Below are 21,250 nucleotides of genomic sequence, written 5' to 3' on the forward strand. Positions count from 1 at the left end.
AGATGACAGATTTAAATACCCACAGTTGCCCTAGTGTAGTGTAACACACATGCTCAAACAACAAAATGAAGTGTTTTACAAAGTGCATTCAAACGTGCACACAATAGATACTTAGATTTGTCTTTGTGTTGTTAAAGCTGTAGTGTGTGACATTAAAAGAATAACACAATGCTGATTAAGCCGACCAGGTCCACACGACTCTCTCTGTCTTTCTCAGTGATGTTGATAGGATTTAATACATGTGTGTTCATTCATTCGTTTGTTTCCTGCTTTATCCAGCTGACACGGGGGGAAAAGGCGTCACACCACAATGTTCATAACATACAATGAACTTTTAATCAAAACCCACTACCATAGTGGGTGTACTGACGTGGTCTTAAGTGTCTCGGCATGGAGAATCAAACCTTCCAGTTGAAAGACGACTCACTCTAACACTGAGCCACTGTTGCACCCATTGTCATTTAAAGGTATGTACGGTCTGTATACATGCACAAATTTGATGTTATTTTTTCACCAGGTAGATGGCGGCAGCACATGGCCAAGTGGAAAGGGAACTTGGCTTGTAATCGAAGGGTTGCTGGTTGCTCAGTAGCTGCCTGCTGCTTCTAATTCTAGGAAGGGTTCTTGTAGAGGCTGGAATTTCCCCCTGCGGTACTGATAAAAGACTAATGTATTTATTTATTCATATAATAAAAGTACACAAAATAAAGAAACTATGGTCTAAAGCGCATCTTTATCACATGAGGTTAGTGCAGAAACAGACAGTTGAGCTGCAACACGTAAAAGCTGTAAACCTGTTTCAGGTTTTTTTTCTTTTGCTTTCTTACATCCACCTCTTTTTGCCCAAACTCAACCTTCCCCCACTCTCTCCCTCATCGGTCTCTCTTCCCCTCTTTTTTTTCCCCCTCTCTTTACACATTTACACACAGAAACACAAACAAACACAGCTGTCACACTGGCCGATTACTCAGGGCAAGTGAGAGCCCACAGATGGGGCTCTGCTAAATGCTGGTGCCACAGTGAATCAGCACCTAAGGAAACAGGGGCACCTGCTGTCATCGCAGGTGACAAGTGGCCGTTTACACAGACGCACATGCAAAGACCCACACACACACACACACACACACATAAACCAGCCTGTAAGTGCGCACTCACCGCAAACACACAGACATACATTACAGCAGCACAGCTGCAGGCACGAAGCAACACTGACCTGGCACGTAAACAAAGTGGTTCACAAGCACGGACCTGTGGGCACTGTCTTTGTCACATGTTGTGTATGTGTATGTATATCTGCATATGTGCAGTTCTGCATTTGAGTGTTTGCTGAACATTTAAGGCTACTGTATGAGTGTGTGGAATTTAGGGATAACTCAGTCAAAATGACCCGAGGCTGTTGATATAGTTTGCAATTAAAATGAGGTGGTTTGTTTGTTCAGTAGAATTAAGTAGAATATGCAGCGCTTCTGCCATCGCGGGCTCTTCTGAATGATATATTTGGTGTGGGAGAAGACACTGGATGAAAAATGGGTTGGTTCTTTTTATTACACTTCAGCAAAAATGTTTAAAATTGATGAGTTGATAAAAAAAAAAAAAATAAAACGTATTAATTACATGCAAAGTGGGAGACATTATTTGCAGTATTTGAATATACAGTAGATTCATGACAGCGGATGAATTGAAAAGGATTATTCCAGCCAGCTGCACATAACCCAAGAGTATGTTCATATAAAGCACATGAGTATAGTTTTCAGACAGTTGCCCTTAATGATTTTAAATAATGAAGTTGATGAAGTTTGGTAATGTACACTCTGTAGATGCCCTGTCTCTGCCCGCCTGTGTCCTGAACACGTATAGTCCTGTACATTTTTAACATGTTGATGTCTGTACAGCCGCTAAATGATGACATGATGCTCTTTCCCTCAAAACACAACCTTCCAGCAGCACAAAGGGATGATTTATTCATTCAGCTACAGGCACAGTCTCTTTCCTAATCAAATTTTCAGATGTTTGATTTTAATTAATGGTGCCTTCAATGTTATCTTCCTGTTAAATATTTATCGCAACGTGGCGGCCCGCCTCTGAATCATCAAAGCGTAAGACACTTGTTTTTCCCTTTCTTTCTTTCCTTCCCGGCTCGTTCTCTTTCACCACCGTTTCTTCTCTTTCTCGCAGTGAAAAACACTCCTGCCATGCGACACATCGGTGCGCACAGTGAGACAAAAGAAAGACAAATAAATAAATGAAGTGTATTTAAAAATGTAGAGGATACTTTAACAAAACAACTGGGATGACGTCAACATGGCTGATTTCATGTTCCCGCGATGAAAGACACGGCATCACTATAAACGAACATAGAACTGTGTGACCTCAGGGTCCCAACTACCCAATTTGTTGGGGAACATTCTGCAAAATGATTGTTCCTTTGTGGAAAAGGCACTAAAACTTGAGCCGGCACAATGTGCGACAATTACTGCTCTGGTTGGAAATCAATCAGCATGACCCAGATGTAAGAACGATAGAGGAAATGTATGTAAAAGAGAGGTGGGCTGAAATAAGGGGAGAACAAGACAGTGTTCTGCCTGAAGTATAGAAAGTGTTCTAGCAGGTGCATTTTGTGTGAAAAAGAAATCTGAGTTGCGGTAGGTGGTTTTCGGGAGATCCCACATGGCTTAAGCACAAGCATTTATTGAAGGTTGATGCACCAAGACCGAGAGAGGCGAGCTGGAAAAATGTTTACAAGTTAACGAGAGTGATACCAACCAGCTCTGAATACTGTCGCCAACAAAGCCCACGAAACCAGCAGAGCAGTGCTTAAAAGACACTAAAGCTATGTTTCTGATATTTGACAAGGATTTCTACGTAAGAGACTTTTTTTTCATATTTAAAGGAATACTTCACAGATTTGCATTTAGCTTTGTATTACTAGAATAGGGGTAGTATCTTTGAAAAATTGTGCTTCCCAACCTCAGTTTCCCCTGAGTCGAGAAATATCTTCATTCTACAATACAATACAATACAAAGCTAAATGCAAATCTGTGAAGTATTCCTTTAATGGTTACGCACCACAGCTTTTAATCGGTAGACTAAACTGACTCACATGACACTTATTACAGAACCAAATAAGACACATTCTTCGCCTAACACATCAGCTATTGTTTATACATAAACAATGTTGGAGACAAGAGCCTCTTCACGACTGAATAACCGTTTACCTAACTCGCACTATAAAAGGCCTTACCTCTGTCCTACTTACAGGGAGTTTGAGTGAATGATGACCCTGGGCTCCGAGTCGCTAGCTGTTTAATCATTGCTGTTTACTCTTTCACCAGTCACTCTGTCTGTCTCTTTCTATCAAGAGCCTCCACTATAACCATGGTTTTTCTGGCTGCTGTCACTAGGAACTGACCAGATGCTTCTTCACAGCTTTGCTGGAAATAAACAATGACCTGCGTCTGTGGAGGCACACTTCCCAGCTCAAGTCTGCCCCAAAAGCCCAAGGACCAACAAGTCATTGTTATTACAGCTATGGTTCCGTGGAATTATTGTGTTGACAAACTACTTGATGATGGACAGGCGGGATAATACAGGGAGTGAAAGGATTCATAGCTCACCACTTTCTGTTTGGACTTCGGTTTCTGCAGTAGCCACTCAATGTCAAGAGAGCCGGTCGATTGGAACTGGTGGTGGCATGGTAAGGTGGCATTGTCCCCAACAACCTTCTTCATCTCCGTCTGGGCACCCACTGAGAGTAGGCCGAGTAGAACTGTGGGACAGCAAGAGAAGGGGCGTAAGAGAGATGGGGACAATAACTTGAGACATAGGCTGCAGACAGGAAACTGTGCCAATAGAGGAAGACACAGTGAGACGGAAGACACAGTGAGCGATATGACCCAGAATCTAAACAGCTATCTGACAGATGCTGAGATATGTCACATACAAACACCGAAGAGCGACGAGTTTGGGATCCTTTTGCCCCCTTTCCTTCACAGTTTGGTATAAGAGCCCAGAGAGACAGAGAAATATTATGGTGATCTTTCTGTAAACCCCCCCCCCACTGACAAGGGCAGTCAAAGAACACATTCTTATTCACAGCAGGACCTTTGGGGAGCTATAGCCTGGCAGAGAGAGGTGCAGAGCCTTTGACTTCTGAAGAGATGCACATGCTACACACGGGCCTTTGTTCTTTGTGTAGAAACACAACGGTTCAGTTATGCAACTGAATTATTAAACTACACAAGACTAGACGTGGACATTTGTCCTTTAATCAAGGGCGTAGGGTTGGTTTGAAGACAGGTGGGGACACCGCACTCCTGCAAACTGTCCTATGTTCAGGAGACAAAACAGTGAATTGAAATGTTTGACAAGCTGAAGCTGATTGCAACTAGCAAATATGATTAACTAACATCAGTTGACATTATATTTTCCAGTAAAAACATGGCAACATAGCTAACTTGATTTGATCACTTACGGTCTGGGTGGTTAAAAAAAACAAAAAACCTTCTAATGTCACCTGCTGATTGGCCTCTCTGTTTTAGTGGTATGGACAAAATGACATGTGTGTTAAGTAGTACAGGCCAGAGAGGAAGAGGAAGGCAACAAATATTTGCCTCTGTGCTTTAGGTAACTGTCGCTGTTTCTCTCTCGTCTCCTCTGTGACTCGCAGCGATATTTCTGCTTGGCTGGGACGCGTTCACCGATGCTCCTAAAATCCTCTCGCTCACTCTTGCGCTCACATTGCCCTGTCTCTAATATTAGAAGGGACAATCTGGGTTTCTCCAAATGTCCCCACTGTCCTGACGCATACCTACGCCCCTGTCTTTAATCACAGTGATACCAACAGGTCACTGATGTTTCAATAATCAGCAGCTACTTTGATGTTTGATTCATTGATTAAAAGTGGGATTTGATGAGATTCTGTGACAATAAACTTGGTTTGTGGGCTAAACTAAACATTTGAGGACAACACAAGTTTGGGAAACACTGATCAACAGTTTACACAAGATCATGAACACAATCACTGCATCCATAAATCGTATCTAGACAACCTGGCAACAAGAGAGAGATAAGACCCCTCCCACAGCTAATGCAATTGAGCCACACAACCGTAATGACACAAATAGCCAAAACAAACACAACACACAATCGACTTAATGAAGAGCTTGGACTACAGAGAAAAGTAGCAATAATTAATTGTGTGCACAAATGAGTGACTTTGGGCAGCAGCCAGACTGTCAGAGCCTGTGTGTCAGTGGGGAAGCAGCAAGGCTAATTTATTGGAGGATGCTGGACAGCCCAGCGGCCTTGAAGGGAATTAGCCAGAGGCGTCACAGGGGGTTTGCTGGAAGCTATGGATGGTGTGTGTGTGTGTGTGTGTAGAGGGGGGTGCAATGCTGAGATATTCACTCCCTCCTTCTTGTAAAAATCCTGTGCAGCACTGTAGAGCTCTACTGAGCTTACACACATAAATGTGACAGATATTTTTGGCTCTACAGCATTTAACTTAACTACCTGCCTATAATTTAATTGCAGAATGAGCCACCAGCTCTTGGGGATTCAGAGTGCTTGAAATAAAGTTATCCTGCCCGGCAGATGCTCATTTTTGAATGTACAGTTGTGTAAATACTGTTAACTCTCCTTTTCATTGGCATACTGCCTAATAAAGTGCCCCGAGTTTGAAAACTCACAGAATCAACGGTGTACATCACGGTGTGACGCACACATATTTGACCAACAACGTATGTGCGCTCAAAAGTGTTCCGTAATTACAAAGTCATTCCTCCCACAGCATATAAAGAATGCCCCGGGGCTCTGCAGACACAGTCACATGCTGTCAGTTGTTCCACGGGAGACCGTGTGTGACCTGTGGAGGCATCAGCGCTCACTGGGCGCCTGTCCATGCGTCCACTGCTCCGCCCTCGCAGGAGCCAACACCCTGTCCCACAAGTGATCTACGGGCCAGTGGAAATGTCAGCTCTGTGCTGCGCAAACAATGAGTCAGTGGGGCCACAGGACACAGAGGGGATGAGAGGCATGGCTGAGACCACTTCTCTCACCAGAGCGTTCACCATTCAGCTGGCGTCATGTGTCGGACCTCAGCAGTTCTTTAAGCTTTGTTTAACCCCTGGTGTCTACTGTGTGACGAATGGACAATAAACCTGAGCTCCAGGCTATACTTGGTCAATCAAATTTAAGGTTTCCAGTTGGCGGTTGCCAGCTGGAGAGAGGGAGAGAGAGAGAGAGAGCAAACTTCACAGTAGGGTGTTTTTGTGCTCCTTGGAATTCCAGGACTGTCAGACCAAATTGCTGAGGTCCATCTGCTCTGTTGGACTTGGACCACTTTCTCGGTTCAAATCATTACTTCAATAGTCAGCAAAACAAAAAGGTCCACCTCTCCCCACACTGGAGCTCATGGACCCTAGAGGTATCCCCATTTATCCCTTTTTAACGCAGAATTTGTGGGGTCATTCATCTTGTGGCTAGTTTGGATATCAGAGAAAGCTTTGCAGAAAATATATAATATTTTGCAGAAGGAGAAAGGTCAGATTGTGTGTGTATGTGTGTGTCTGTGTGTGTGCAGTTTGCTGGACCTAATAGCGCGAGTTAATACGTGATGGTGTGGTACTGCTCTGCTGGGAGACCTGTGCCCACAGCCCACCCTCCCTAATCCGCTCTCCCATGCCCGCGGCCCTCGCGGCTCATCCTGTGTAACAGGCCCGATAAGAAATCCCCACTTCCTGTCTTGCCTCCCATCACACTTAACTGCCCATTGCTTCATCTGTGGGCTCCGTTAATGGAGGCGTTTGTGTGAAAGACAGATAGGACCGAGGTGACCTGAAGAAAGCAGGGCACGGTAATCTCTTCTCACGCCAAGCGCTTGACTTTCAAACAATGACTGGGGTCAGCTCACAAAAAATTGAAATTGCTGGTGTCAGAAGTTTGCTTCATTGCCTGACAATGAGGCTTTGATTTCTATAAATTGCTCGTAATTCACTGGGGGAAAGAAACAGTATACGGTAAATATGCTGCATCTGTGATGGAAAGAAAATTGTCTTCATTTTGCCAGTATATAATCACTGCTCCCCACTTTCCCATTTATTTTTAGTCTTGCAGAGGGGCTTATGTGCTTGAAAATGGATGACACAGTACTCCCAAAATAAGCTTGCCTTGATGTGAGTTTGTACACACATTTGGATTGGCCTCATTCAGCGTGTGCACAGCTGGGATGTTTGGACAGCGAGACCCCATCATTTGTGTCAACATCAACTATGAGACACAACAGAATAATTATAACAATCAGCTATGCAGACCGAGTATGAAAATGTTTGATGGGTTCTTGACCTTGACTTTCTGTTTACACTCACGTCTACCAAACCAACAGTGTTTAACGTGTCATCTTACGGATGACGTTCATGGTGTGACTGTGGTTCAAGGTGCTATGTAAACATTGACATGTTTTATCACGAGATTCCATAAGGACACAGTGTAACCATCTAAATAAACACGGCCATTGTGCGGGTGAGATAAACGCGGAGAGGAGTTGTGATATCTGGACTGTCGCCATATCCTCCATCCCACATTGTGTCTGCTTTTCTCAGCTCTGTTTGACTCATGCTTCATGCTTCCATTTGTGGCGAGCTCCAATTTTAACCCACAGACAGAAAGAAAAGCATTTTATAATTAACAAAAGAAAGTGGGCGCTTCCCCCCTCCCCACGGGTGAAAAAGACAGAGTGAGAAACATAGACACATATGACAAAGAGAGAAAGAGAGAGAGGCTTGGGCAAATGTGGAGGAACCAATTTCTATGAAAAGGCCCTAGGGGGAGTTGTGCTCCAGTAAATCCGCCTTACAGGCCTCTGAAATCTTATTATAGTGTGGCCAGTGAGATGGACAGACAGACAAACAAGGCAGGCCTGGATCTTTCACACTTCCCAAAGTCAAGCCCCATATCCCCTCAGTCAGCACATTGGCCGGGCTGGGGCCTTTGCCACATCCACAATGTATGACCTCTGGTACTCAGCAGATCAGAAAGACAGAGACAGGGACAGAGACAGGGTGAAATGATGGAGAGACATGGGCTGAGGGAAAGGTGGAGGGGTGGTGCGATGCCTTATTTTCAGCACTTACTGTAATTCACTGGTGTGTAGGAAGGATTATACTGTGAGAAAGACTCACGTTAACCGATATACAAAAAGAAGAATAAAAGGTTGGCGGTGGCTCAGTTTTTTTGTTTTTAGTTCTGTTGCTCCTGTACTGCACATTCATGCTACTTTTCATGAATGCATCTTCATTTTATGTCCATGTGTGACTGCTGGTGTGTATGATGCACACTTTATGGGAACAAATGATCTGGCGCAAACACATTTCCACTGCTGCGTGCCTACATAACTGAGGGACTTTCTTTTGCAGACAGTAAATCAAAGCCCTGGCACACAAACCTATGATTTGGCATACAGCTGTCATCAGGTACACAAACTCCAGTCACGGTTTAGTAACGCGCGCAGTCCGACTATAGAGCAGGCGAAAGCAATCGTCTCCAACCTCTGCCAATCTGAGCTGTTTTATCTTTAACCGTCGTATCAGGCTTCATCGAGGATTAACAAGGATTCTCTAAAATTGTCATCACGCTCACGAGCAAAAACAAATCTGACGTGGCAAATATAAATAAGATTTATCCGTTCCTATCGCTGACACAAAGGTAGTTATTTTAGCTGATTTGGGGACAAGGTGACAGGTAACATAGGGCTGATGAGACGAAAGCTTAGTGTGCAGAAGAAAAAGGCTGTGTCTGCTCCCACCAACGATGCAGCACTCTTGTGTGACCTGAATTGGCTATTCAAATGCCAAACACATATCTAAACATAATAACTAGAGAGCGGGTTACATCCAACCCTTTATCCTAATCTTTGGGAGTTTAGAGACTTTCTCGAAATGCCATAAAATCTTTAAGTGCAAACTGAGCACCTAAGAAAACAACCCCTGTGCACGCTCTGCAAGCCTCCTTTATTCTTACAGCCACATCTCCCTTTTTAATTACAACTTCTTCAGGGGTAAGTCTCTTTAAATGGACCAAGTTATCATGCCCCATTAAAACATGTTTTGCATATGGCCCACTACACTAGTCTCCCTGTAGTTTCAAGGCCCTAACTCATGAATACTCTGCTCCCGTGGCTCTTTGAAGGGATCAAATTTGATAATCCTCCTCACCTCGCTCAGCGACCTCTCCGCTGAGTTTTTGTCTGTAACACTTAAAAGTGACGTTACACGGAGCTATTACCGAGGAATAAGTGAGGAGCAACACAGACCTAATGGCTAATTAGCAATACTTCACTCGTAGTTCCTGGAAAACGCATCCTTCCTTTGTAATTACTTACTCCTATTCTTGTGCTGAACAACAAAATCATTTTATTTTTTTAACTCGTGTCTCATCAGGTAACGTATCAACAATTTACTGACATGCAGCTGTGGTGGTTTTTATTATTGACTGACTGATGACACAAACAACACACACACAAACAAATACTGCATCTCCTACAAGACCTCACTGTAAAGACTTTACTGTGTTTCTTTATTTATTTGCATGCCATATTATGTTATTTAGTCTTAAAGTGGGGATCATACTGTCCATGTTCACCTTGGTTTATAAGAACTCTGCTCGGACTAATAATGGTGGATTTGAAGAGCGAAATGGAATAATTCACACAACAATCCGTGGAACCTGGAGGGGGAAGGCAAATGGGGGAGGTGAGGGAGGACCAATGGGAGTTGGAAAAGAGAGATGGAATACCACTGAGGTCTGAATAATGAAATGCCCCGTGGTAAATGTTCACCTTGTGATGTTCTTATTGCCTTCATTAGCATCCCTTTCATGACTTTGTCACTGCTGTCATGTCGAGCAACAGGGACGCCACCCCGCTGACAGATCACCAAAATAGATCCGAAATTAGTTTCACGACAAGCACTTTTAAATTCCCCCCACAAAATATTCAGGTTTTTTTCCCCAGCAAAATAAGGAAGTAGGGAGGAGATGGGGAGAAAAGCTAATTACCACGTGCCCCAGGGGAGGAGAGTCGGTGAAACCTGCTTACTGTGCTATACGCATGGTATCAACACCGCATCTGGTTTTGTCACCCACACTCATGGCTGTCCGAGATGCTACGACTGCACTATTAATCTTATGGGTTAAGCTTGAAAAGGGTCCAAAGAGCAAAGACCTTCTTATGAAGGTTTGGACTTTGGTCTTTGATTGCAATGCAACACGTTTTTTTATGTGCATGTCTTCTTGTGCAAGCTTTCTTTTCTGGTTTCTGGTGCTGCTCATAACATTTACAGTATAGCGAAAAAGAGAAGAAGGAGAGAACACTGACATTTACTTCTTTCCACTTTCGTGCAGTCTTTGTAAAAACCACAGCTACACACGTGACTGAGTGGAAAGAGTGACAAGCAGGAGAGTGAGACAAACTCCAGTCTCCGGTACAAAGAAAACAGAGCATGTCATTGGCTGGAAGTTTAAAAAAACACAACAATTCATATACTTTTGGAAATGACGGTCCCTAATTAAAACCTTATTTTCAACAATGCATCTTGGAGACTTCATCCCGACTTGCAGGACAAGCGACAGGAGCTCATGTGGCGTCAAACCGGGTCACAGCGTTACACTCAGCTTCAAAAAAAAACAAAACAACATTTTACCGAAATGACCAAATGTCAAATGGTGTGTTTTGCATCAGCTAACGCGCTTCAGTGAAACGGGTGGTGACCTCTTGATATTCCACTGCAGCAAAGGGAACCTCCCAACATCTGGCAGAGCCTAAACAAACCAGTCTGTTTGCTCACTGACTTTTCTTCTGCATGAGACTACGGAGTGGCATGCGGCAAAGAGGAAAGGGGAAAGAGACAAAAGTAACATCTTTACAGAAACTTGTATGGGTATAAGTGTGTGTAAAGGACATATCCTCCCTGGAGCATATGCACACAGCCTTGAATAAACCTGCTGTCCCCTACGGAGAAGAGTTTGACATATTAAGGCATGTGTATACTGTATGTACTATATATACTGTGTATGTACTGAAGACAAAACAACCGCTTGGCTTTAAAAAAAATGGTAAGTAAGCGATGTGTGCTATCAAAAGGAAACATCTCCAAACCCAGGTAGAGAAATTACATTTTGCTTTCACAGAAATCAAATTTGGCTTCCATCGCAGAGAAAAGTTTCCCCTCTTTCCTCTGCAAAACATTTCCCCTATTCCTTCATTTACAACAAGCGCTTGTCCCGGGGCTGCTCTTATTCTTGGTCAGCATGGCATTAAGATATTTCTGTTGGCTTAACTTAGTGCATACGAGTGGAAAATATTCATCACAAAGTTTAGAGCACAGTCACAACGGAAGAGACAACAGCGTTTCTCTGGCTCTGTTGACAGATGGTGCCGTGCGAGACGAGATGAGCTGCACTTATTAAGACACTATAGAGGACAGGTTTCCCTGCTGCTGATCAACTTAAAGATTTCCTGGTAGGCTATGATATCATATCATGCAAGGCACTGCAGGCGCCTGGACAGATGGGCAAACTATGATATAAACAGCTATAATGCCCACAGTGCACATATAAACAACTTTCTTCTCTGGCAGCTTTTACATCAGGAAAAAAGCGCGAGGCTTTGACAAAAAAGCTTCTCAGTTTTCCTGGTTATTTATGTGATCGAATCTCAATTTGTGGCTGGCAAACGTGTGAATGAACTCCTTTCACATTGTTGGAGTGGCTGAACATGGCCACTGATCTCAGCGGATCAATACCTAATAAGCCTTTGCTCTGCCAAGTCCATTCTGCTGCAATCTGCAATTTTTTTTATGTCCGTTAGCCTGAAAATAGAGCTGACGAGGTGCATGACCACAGGAAGTGGAATGCATTTGGTCGCCTCGGCTCTCTCTGATGATGGATGCCTCACAATAGTGTGGACCAATGAAAACTTCAAGCGCTATCTACCTCATGGACTATACGGCACTACACGCCCGACTTTTGTTAAATGCAATTCAATACTCCAATGGTGTTTCAAAGGAGCATTTAACAACGTGTGGGAAGACAATAAAAGCCACAGTAGGCCGACATGGTGAAGTTTGTTGGCATGTGACGAACAAGTGGAATGAGAAGAAAGCGAGCCGAGAGCTACAGTGCTATATTTGGAGCAGCGCTGAAGCTCAGCTTTAGAAGCGGCGGGAAGATAGACGCAGTCTGTGCATGCGAGCTTTAGATTTCGGGAGATCATGGTGGGGAATGTATGGCGAGTGCAGCTGCGTCCCTTATCCCACTCCTCCTCATCCTCACCTCTCTGCAAACACGTCTAAAGTCTCAAGTCAAGGTCTCACTCAGAAAATACCATGACTTATTTCTCTAGACTCGTGGGGAAATAGAAACTGAACACAACAGAGCCACTCCCATGTTGTACATTTCATCCGTTAATTGAAAACAGACGGGGCGCTAACTCCATTTCTCCATCCGCCCAAGAATGGGTCACGGACATATCTGGCATGTTAGCGCTGTCGCCAGTGTTAAGGCATGCATCTGAAATATCGTATTATTTGATCAGTTTGGCAGAAATTAACAAAGCAGGCCGACACCTCGTACACAAACGAGACGATGATATTTTCACAGCCACGCCGTGCTCCTGTGCGCGCTGCAGTTTTAGAGGACAAAGAGGTTACCTATATGTCGGACTATAGGACGGACGTGACGGAGGCTACCGTTTCCCCAGAGGTGTGCAGTTGCTATGACTGTTTGGCAGCTGTTTACAAAAAGGTGTCGACGGGCGGGGGAGCTGACAGAGGCAGAGTGGCGGCTGAGCGATGGCCACGAAGGTCAACAAGGGCTGCAATGATTCCAGGAAAAGCCCCACTTAGGTTCATTTAGGAGAGCTAATGTTCCCACCTACCATCTGTCCTTATGATTACCTAAAACCTGTTAATGTAGGATACAAATCTTATTCAATGACTGCACACACACACACACACACACACACACACGTTCCCTAGCCCCTTACCGGATCTCTGTTATCAAGAAGGTCACCATCCGGAACCCATATCACTGCACTTTTCCAATAATCAGTCAGTACCTTTCTGCATGTGGCAGATTCTTACACAACCACACACACACACACACACGTACACATTCACAGACACACACACACACAAAGCCATAACAAATACATCTGCCCCAAGTGCTGCTCAGCCCATTTCTCTGCGTAACCCCCCTCCAGTGTCTGGAAAAGGAATGCCCACGCGGCCACATCCGAAGGTGGAGAGAAGATTGAAACCAGATGAATGAAGCTCGGGTACAGCCGGCTCGCCAGGCCCATATTTCACTCCCCAAAGCCTGATTAAAAGAGGTACAGCACGAGCTGGGCCAAGGCAGCTTCTTCCGGGCTCGGGGAAGGACATTTGCTCACAGTGACAACAAGGGGAGAGGAGGAAACGGGCCGAAGGTTACCACTAAAGTCGGTGCCGTTGTCTTACACAGTCTCGGGAGAGGTCTCCAGGAGAGAACCACCAGTTTCTAAATGATTTGTGATATGGTTGAAGTATACATTTGTCTGGCAATAAAAATGTGGGACCTGTTTTGGTGCCAATACATACAATAAATACATAGTACAGTTTGAATGTATGTGTTTACACTATTCCATTATTACAGGGAGCCCTATTTGGCATCACATCACTTTTTTCTTAAGGGCGTAGTCCACATGTTAAGAAAAATAAATTCTGAATCCTGACAGGGTATGACTGTGTTTTGAATATCTCCGCGGCATAATGATCATGTTTGTGTCCACAGACGTTCGAGTCGGTGTTGAGCAACGTCACAAAACCTTCAACAACAACTCACTTTGGAAAGAGGAAACGAGGAAAAAAAAAAAGTGCCACGTGTTGTTTTCGCCAGCTGTGAACAGTTTGTGTGTCTTTCACACTGGAGGTCATGTCATGATGTGTGTAAATGAAGAGAGACTCTTTCAGCGTGTGTGTGTGTGTGTGTGTGTGTGTGTGGCGCGAGAGAGCGAGAGAAAGAAACAGGAGGGGAATTTGGGTGATTTTGTTTAACTTAACAGTCACTCGTGAGTGTGTGTGACTGATTAGCACCGCAATCTCTTTGACTGTCTGAGAAGCAGAGAGGGACAATTTCATAGTACTTTCCAGCTCTGTCTGCTTTCTCTTTCCTCCCCATGCAGCTGGTCGACCACACTCTCGACTCGATGCCAAACACACTCCCGTCTCCCCCCTCGACATTTTAGCTATGTTACCGCTGACAGAGTTGTGGCTCGCCTGCCTGCCGCCTGGCTGTACACATGAGTAAACAAAGCCCAGCTCATTTCATTGCGACCGTAATGTATAATCTACATTTGCTTGGTCAACGAGAGGTTAATCTCATTACCTTGTGCTAAATGGCATGCTCGGGCATCCTCTGACAAGACCGAAGCTACGAGTTAATTAAAAGAGCAATTAAAAGAAGACAGTAGGTCCCACTGAACTGCAGCAATATTAGTTATTTTGACACCAGCCCGATGAAGTCGAATAACACAACATCTACAGGCATTTTTCAAGGACTAAACTACCTCTCATTGCACAGGACTGGTAACAGTGGCACAGGATTGCCTTGTTTTGTGGTTGAACATGTGCTTCAAACTAACCTTTCGCACTTGCTGTGGTTTACCTACTGTGAGATGCCTCATTAAAACGAGCCTCACCACAACACAAACACTCTCATTACAGAAGTTAATCAACTCCAACAGGTTCCTATGCAATTATAGGTGAGGCTGAGCTGCAGGAGACTTACATTAAACGTCATGAGGATCACGCAGTACAATGGTGCTTTGTGTATGAATCTGTCTCATATCAGAGCAGAATTAAAGGAAATCTTTGAGTGGGAGTTCCTCTTTTTATCATCGTTACTGCTGAGTTATCATTGTAACTTATGCTGGTGAACAAGTTCTCCATACACAAGTGCTCCATACCACAGCTTTGTCTCAAAGAATGCAGAAAGGTGGTAGGTTGTCTACAAAATAAAGCAAAAGGAAAACGTTAAACGTTAGACATTAAATTAAACGAGTGGCAACGGAATCGTACCGTACGTATTTGGTTTTATTGATTGCACATTTAGTGCACATCTGTTCTAAATTTTAAAAACCAAAGCCATTAAACTGCTTTTTCTTTTTTAATTCAAGTTCTGTTTACCACACTTTTGTGATTTTACTGGCCTCTAATGTAAAAAGAAACACTGGTTGACACTGGTTTGGAAATAAATAACACAACTCTAATTCATGCAAATTTAAAGTCTTACATTTGTATCAATTTCAAGTCAAGTACAGGCCACTCTGAGGTGGTGGGAGGGTAAGAATGGATATGTAGACAATTTAAAGTACCTCATGCAAGATAAAAGAACACAGAATAACATTATAAAGGAAAGACACATGTAACATGAAACACAGACAACTGCATTTATTCTCTCTGCAATTTTCTGCCTTGGTACCGGTTGCTGTATTGCCTTTTTTTGTAATAAAATGTTTGTATTCTTCCTTCATACAGCTCCATTAGACGTATTTGCTGCACGGATGCATCATTACTCATGTCAAGTGCATACTTCTAGTTAACAGTCTACGTAAACACCACAAAGTGCCTATGAAAAGTTTCAGAGGTGGAATCTACTGTGGAAAATACATCTGAACGTTCCATGGGACTTCACAACTATATTTTAATCACAATCATGACTTTTGACTTCTCAAATGCATGCTCCGCCAACAGAACACAAAGCAAAAAACAAGCGCTTCCCACATTATGACTATGCGCCAGCATGTTCCTGCACCACACAGCTCTAAATTTCCAAAATGCAGTCTGAATCGGTAACACTAACTTCAAAATCAGATGTACAACACATAACTTACAGAAGTACCACAGAAACAAAAAATCAAGGGGCGATAGAAGCGCCTCACTGGAGCTTTAATATTAAGACGATTAAAAAAAACAACAAAAAAAACAAAAACCTGATGTGTATTTCCCAGTTATATGAGTTAAAATGAGAGGAGACAAGCGGTAACGCGCACCATCGCTACACCGTTTCCATTCAGACAGACAGAGACATAGGGAGAACACTCCACCACTGCACCTCCATTATACAACATGTCTTACAGTGTAATTCACAGATGGCAATCTGGACTGAAACACATCATTGACTGACTTCAGTGTGGGGGATGTGTTTAAGGTATGCACAACAGTAAGGATGTTGAGCAGCATCATGATGAGAACAAGTCAGGAAATGTGATGCCTTGCAACTGTATTTGCGTCTTCATGACATGAGAAGATGATCCTCCAATGATGTCTAGGTAATGGAAATGATGTGTTGAGCAATCACCACCTATTATGGTATTTTTATCCACTCATAAACGACATGCATTGTGACACACCCACACAAAAAAAGGTGTAAATGCACATCATGACTTTATCAAGAATTATCCTTCTGTGTCATGTCTTTGAGGGCCATTAGAGCATCCCGTGTGAGCATACAGAAAAGCGAGGGAGCCGAGGATGTTGCCTGCCCTATGGGCGTTACCATTGGCTCCGGCGTCCCCCCAGATGAATCATAAACAAGTCCCTTGTGTTCTCTGTGACTTAATCCCCTGTGACATCGCCACAGGGACATGGAGAAAAAGGGGAGCAGACCGAAAGAAAAAACATGCCCCGCGCTCAACTTCCAAGTGAATTAAACATTAGGGCGACTCTGTATGAGGTATATCTGAGGATTTTTCATTGAGTTAAGGAAGTAATTTAAAGCATCTGAATGTTGCGATTGGTGGTGGTGGTATGGGAGGCAAAGGGACTTTCATTTTTGCTTCAAAAAATAGCAGTGCCTTCATCTTTACCTCTGCGCTCCCTCCTTTTCTCCATTTGTGTATTATGCAAATTCATGTACCACAGTGCTTTCATTTAAATTCGGGCCACACAGCTTAAGCTTGGGCAGACTACAGAGTGTGGCAGCTAAAGTTATAATCAACATTGTGCTTCTTTTAGGCATGAGAAAGCATACCCAGGAGGGAACCATAAATTGATTTATTTTTGGAAGCAGAATGTAGAATCTTAGTTACGGCCAGACACGTTAAGTGCTTTGTCCCTTATGTGTCTGTCTTTAGGCGGTATCTCCTTTCTAATTAGAAAAAGAACAAGGTGTAGAGAAGACGGTGTAGGTTGTGTTGCTGAGGTGGGGGCAGCTCAGCCTGGCAGCGTATTTTGTTTTTTTCCTCACAAAAGTTTGACATATAATTCTTACACTGCAGGTTGTGCTGATGCAGGAGCTTTTGTCTTGAGATTAATGAAACGTTTGGCTCTTTGGCAGTTTGGATCCCACGTAACGAATAATAATAAAAAAAAAGAGCCTCAGACCCAGTGAAAGGTTTATGTGGTACGCCACTGAAAATGTTCTGTTAGCACGAGGAGGCAATTCTTCCATCCTGCACTTTTTCTTCCATTTTTACCAGCACAACAAATACATGAAAAAGGTGAAGCTCAGCTGTATTTCAAACACTTTCCTCCCCTTGCATCTGCCTCTGCCGCTCTTGTGCTGACAAATTTGATAATACTGAAACCCATTAGTCCAACACGTTTTTTTTGTTTGTTTTTCCCCCCCCACTACACCAGGTGCTTGTGTGTCCATGTGTTGCATATTCCACAATGCTGACACGGACATCTGTTTAATGTGTGTTTATATCAGAAGGAGGCCTCAGGAAATTACAGGTCTCATTTTGGACTGTGTGTGTAATGAGAGGTTAAATGTATTCTTGATTCTCTCTGACGTTAATGTGTTAGCAACTTAGCACGTGGACTTGTGGCACTGAAAGTGTTCACATGTTACACCGTATACTTGCTTTGTCCTAGACATCAAGGACAAGGGGGAGTGGTTAAAGGAATACTTCACCGATCGGCATTTAGCTTTGTACTACTAGAATAGGGGTAGTATTTTTGAAAATTGTGCTTCCCAAACTCAGTTACCCCCGAGTCGTGAAATATCTTCATTCTTTTTTTTGTTAGGTGTCCACCAGTGACACTTGGTCCGAGGCTTGAAACTGCAACGCTAATTCCGCACTTTTTAAACCGGGACCTCACTCCCAGAATGTAAACAGTGTCCGCCATCTTTGCTAACAGTTATGCTAACAGGACCAAGTGTCACTGGTGGGCACGTAACAAAGAAAAGAATGAAGATATTTCTCATCTCAGGGGAAACTGAGGTTGGAAAGCACATTTTTTTTTAAAAAAATACCACCACTATTCTAGCAATACAAAGCTAAATGCAAATTGGTTAAGTATTCCTTTAATGTCTAGCCCCATGAAATGGGACATCCCTTCAAGAGCCATTGCGTAAGCAAAACAATGTTAGACCATTAGTTAGCTAGTTGCATGTTGCTATCACTGGTAAGAAATATGCTAATCAACGATAGCTTTACGATGGTAACATTCATTTCCTTCAATTTGGTTAATGTGTTAACAATGTCACACAACTCCGTTTGAAGTGTGCCCCTGGACAATCTCCATTTGCAGGGCTAGTTAGCCCTTAGACTTCAACAAGAATAAGGTCATCCTACTATTAAATGTGAACATGCACAATGATGGGGTCGGGCTAAGTGGTGAGGGCAAGGAGAGTAAATCGGATTTAGCTCAAGTCGTACGTGACAATATTCAAGATTAGAATAGAATATTTATGCATGGTTAAATAAAATGGAAAGTGCAAATCCCTCTAGCTAAATTAGGAGAATTTGAGGAGGAATGTAAAAAAAAAAAGAAGAAAAAAAAAAGACAACTTTTCCCACTGCGTGTGGCACCCTGCTCCAGAGGAAATTTGGCACCATTTTCTCAGACTGGTATCAGCTGTGAATTTCTCTGCACAGGCATCTCAAGAGCCAGCCTCTGTCCGTTGTGTCTGCTCTCACATGTGGAAATGGTGGACTCTGCGAGCCTGAGGAGCGAGGTTTCTACCATCACCAGCCCAACTGCCCCATCCACCATCCTCACAATGACCATCATCATGTATCTTACATCCCTCGCAGTACAACCACACTCATCGAGAAAACACACACGTACACATGCTCCTTACATGCGCACACAAACAGTCACTGTCATAAAAGGCAGAGTTTTTGCCCCTGCATGGCGCCTGCTCAGTCGTGAGTGCATAATGCCTGTACCATGCATGGCTGGACCAATGCCAGGATGATGGCAATGTTCTTCCCTGAGTCCAGAAGAAGAAACTGTTCAGACATCCCAGCTTTACTCCTCTGTGCCACACGCTGGCCTGTTACATCCCTAAACACTAATTCCATTTGAAGAGGTATCAGGGTAAAAACACCGCAGCTGAGATCAAGGTGATAAATTAATAAAAACAATAAAAGCATCATATATCAAGAGAAATAAGAAAGAGGGACAACCAACGCTGCCAGAGTGTGGTGTGAATTTCAGACTGGACTCTCTCTGTGTCGTGATAGAGATTAACGTTAGAGGTAATTTGATAACATTTCATTGGCAACCCTCACAAAACTTAAATTTAAATTTCTAGCCTGATCCATTTTTATTGTACTTTGTTTTCAGGATGTTTTCAGGAAACGCCTGAAAGAATTTGTACTGCTGAGCAAAACAAGTGGCGTTATGTCACCAGCAGAATTGAATTACCTCACAGAAATGTAGATATTTAAGACTGAACATGAGACAAAATGGGTTGATAAAAATTGCCATCTGCAGTTCCAATCCACTCGCAGAAGACATGTGTTTATTTATCCCAATGTAGCCAATCAGGGACAATTTATCTTCCCCATCCCGCTTGGATTAGGTACTAATCTGTTTGCTGAGGGGAAAAGGAGAGAGGGGGAGCGGAAAAAAGCTTTTCTCCCTCATCTTCCCACAGATTAATATTTCTATTAGTCGTGCCTTCCAGTGATGTGATGTGAGACTTGTGGCTCTGCATGAGAGGCCATGCTAATAGGGGGATAAAGGAGGAGGTCAGAGAGACAGAGGACTTTGTTCCACCTGAGCTCTGCCACTACTGCTAGTCTGTGTGTTTATGTGTGCGCACGTTCATACAAACACGTCAGTGTGCTTTCATATCCACGTGGTATGTACATGAATGAGAGAAATATAAGTCGGACTATAAGCACTGTATGCTGATTAAGGAGCTCTGTTTCCTCATCACTCCCATCACTCTGGGAGTGACAGGGAAGAAGACGACTCCTGTACGCTTTAATGAGCAGAAGAGCTTAACCCCAAGGTAGGTTCTTGGGTGCAAACACACTGCCAGCATAGAGCCACAAAGACTTCTCCATATTCTAGCAGCATGCATTGTTGATTACGCATTTGTGGGCACTCACACTCACATTACTTACATTGTGCATACCTAGCACATTTGTTAACATATGTGCACATGCACACTTGAATGAGAGAGTGCTGCTGTCGTAAGCAATGTGCTGCCGACTCCACGGTATGACCTTCAGGCCCCGATGTCGTTTGTCCCTGGGATGTCCTTCATTAAAAGCCCTGCTCCTATCCCACACTAGGATGGGGGTGTGGGAATAACATCTGCATGAGAATGCAAGCAAGGGTGTAACAGCAGAATGGGTTGGGAAGGGACTCCCTTTTCCTCTTAGCACATCCAGGCTGAACAGCTAATGTATTCCTCTCTCCACAGTAACAATGTGCAAACAGTACACACCATGTAATCTTTAACTGACATAACCACATGCACCTACACATCCTACATGCACATGGTGATGCATCACAAATGCATTTAACATGTTAATGTACTTGGCGATAAAGGTGATTTAAATTCTGATCACAGTCAGAGGGATGCTGTGCTCCTCCTCTTCTATCCCAGAGCACCACTGTGCAGTATATGTGGATCATCTTATATCAGTAAAAACACTGACAAATGCCTTGTGACAAATGTTCCTTCATACAGAGTTCCCACTGGCTATTTCTCTACACAATACAACATATTTCACTGAAGAACACAAGCGATTTAAGCTGGTCAGTGGATGCTTGTGCTCTAGTTGGCCCGCTGCTGCTGTAATGTCACTGGGTTTTTAGCAGGAATTAGTTTTAATGTCATTCTGTCTCCCACACCTGAATGTCACTGGCTTTTAATTGGCCTGCTTGTGAAATGGCAGTGTTCCTCGTGGCTGTGGGCTATGGATGGATGACAGAGGGTTTGCATAAAGCGTCTGTGATTTCATTGTATTCTC

At 43.5% G+C, this 21,250-nt stretch overlaps 1 protein-coding gene across 1 annotated transcript in view; it reads right to left on the reverse strand.

Moving 5' to 3' along the window:
• Positions 1-21,250, reverse strand: part of clmpb (CXADR like membrane protein b) — a 62,153-nt gene that overhangs the window by 12,398 nt on the left and 28,505 nt on the right. The window contains exon 2 of the mRNA XM_044032249.1: positions 3,615-3,766. Coding sequence (XP_043888184.1) covers positions 3,615-3,766 — 152 coding nt within the window. The remainder of the gene's footprint in view (positions 1-3,614; positions 3,767-21,250) is intronic.

The sequence above is a fragment of the Solea senegalensis genome, linkage group LG8, assembly GCF_019176455.1.
Source record: "Solea senegalensis isolate Sse05_10M linkage group LG8, IFAPA_SoseM_1, whole genome shotgun sequence".
NCBI lineage: Eukaryota > Metazoa > Chordata > Actinopteri > Pleuronectiformes > Soleidae > Solea > Solea senegalensis.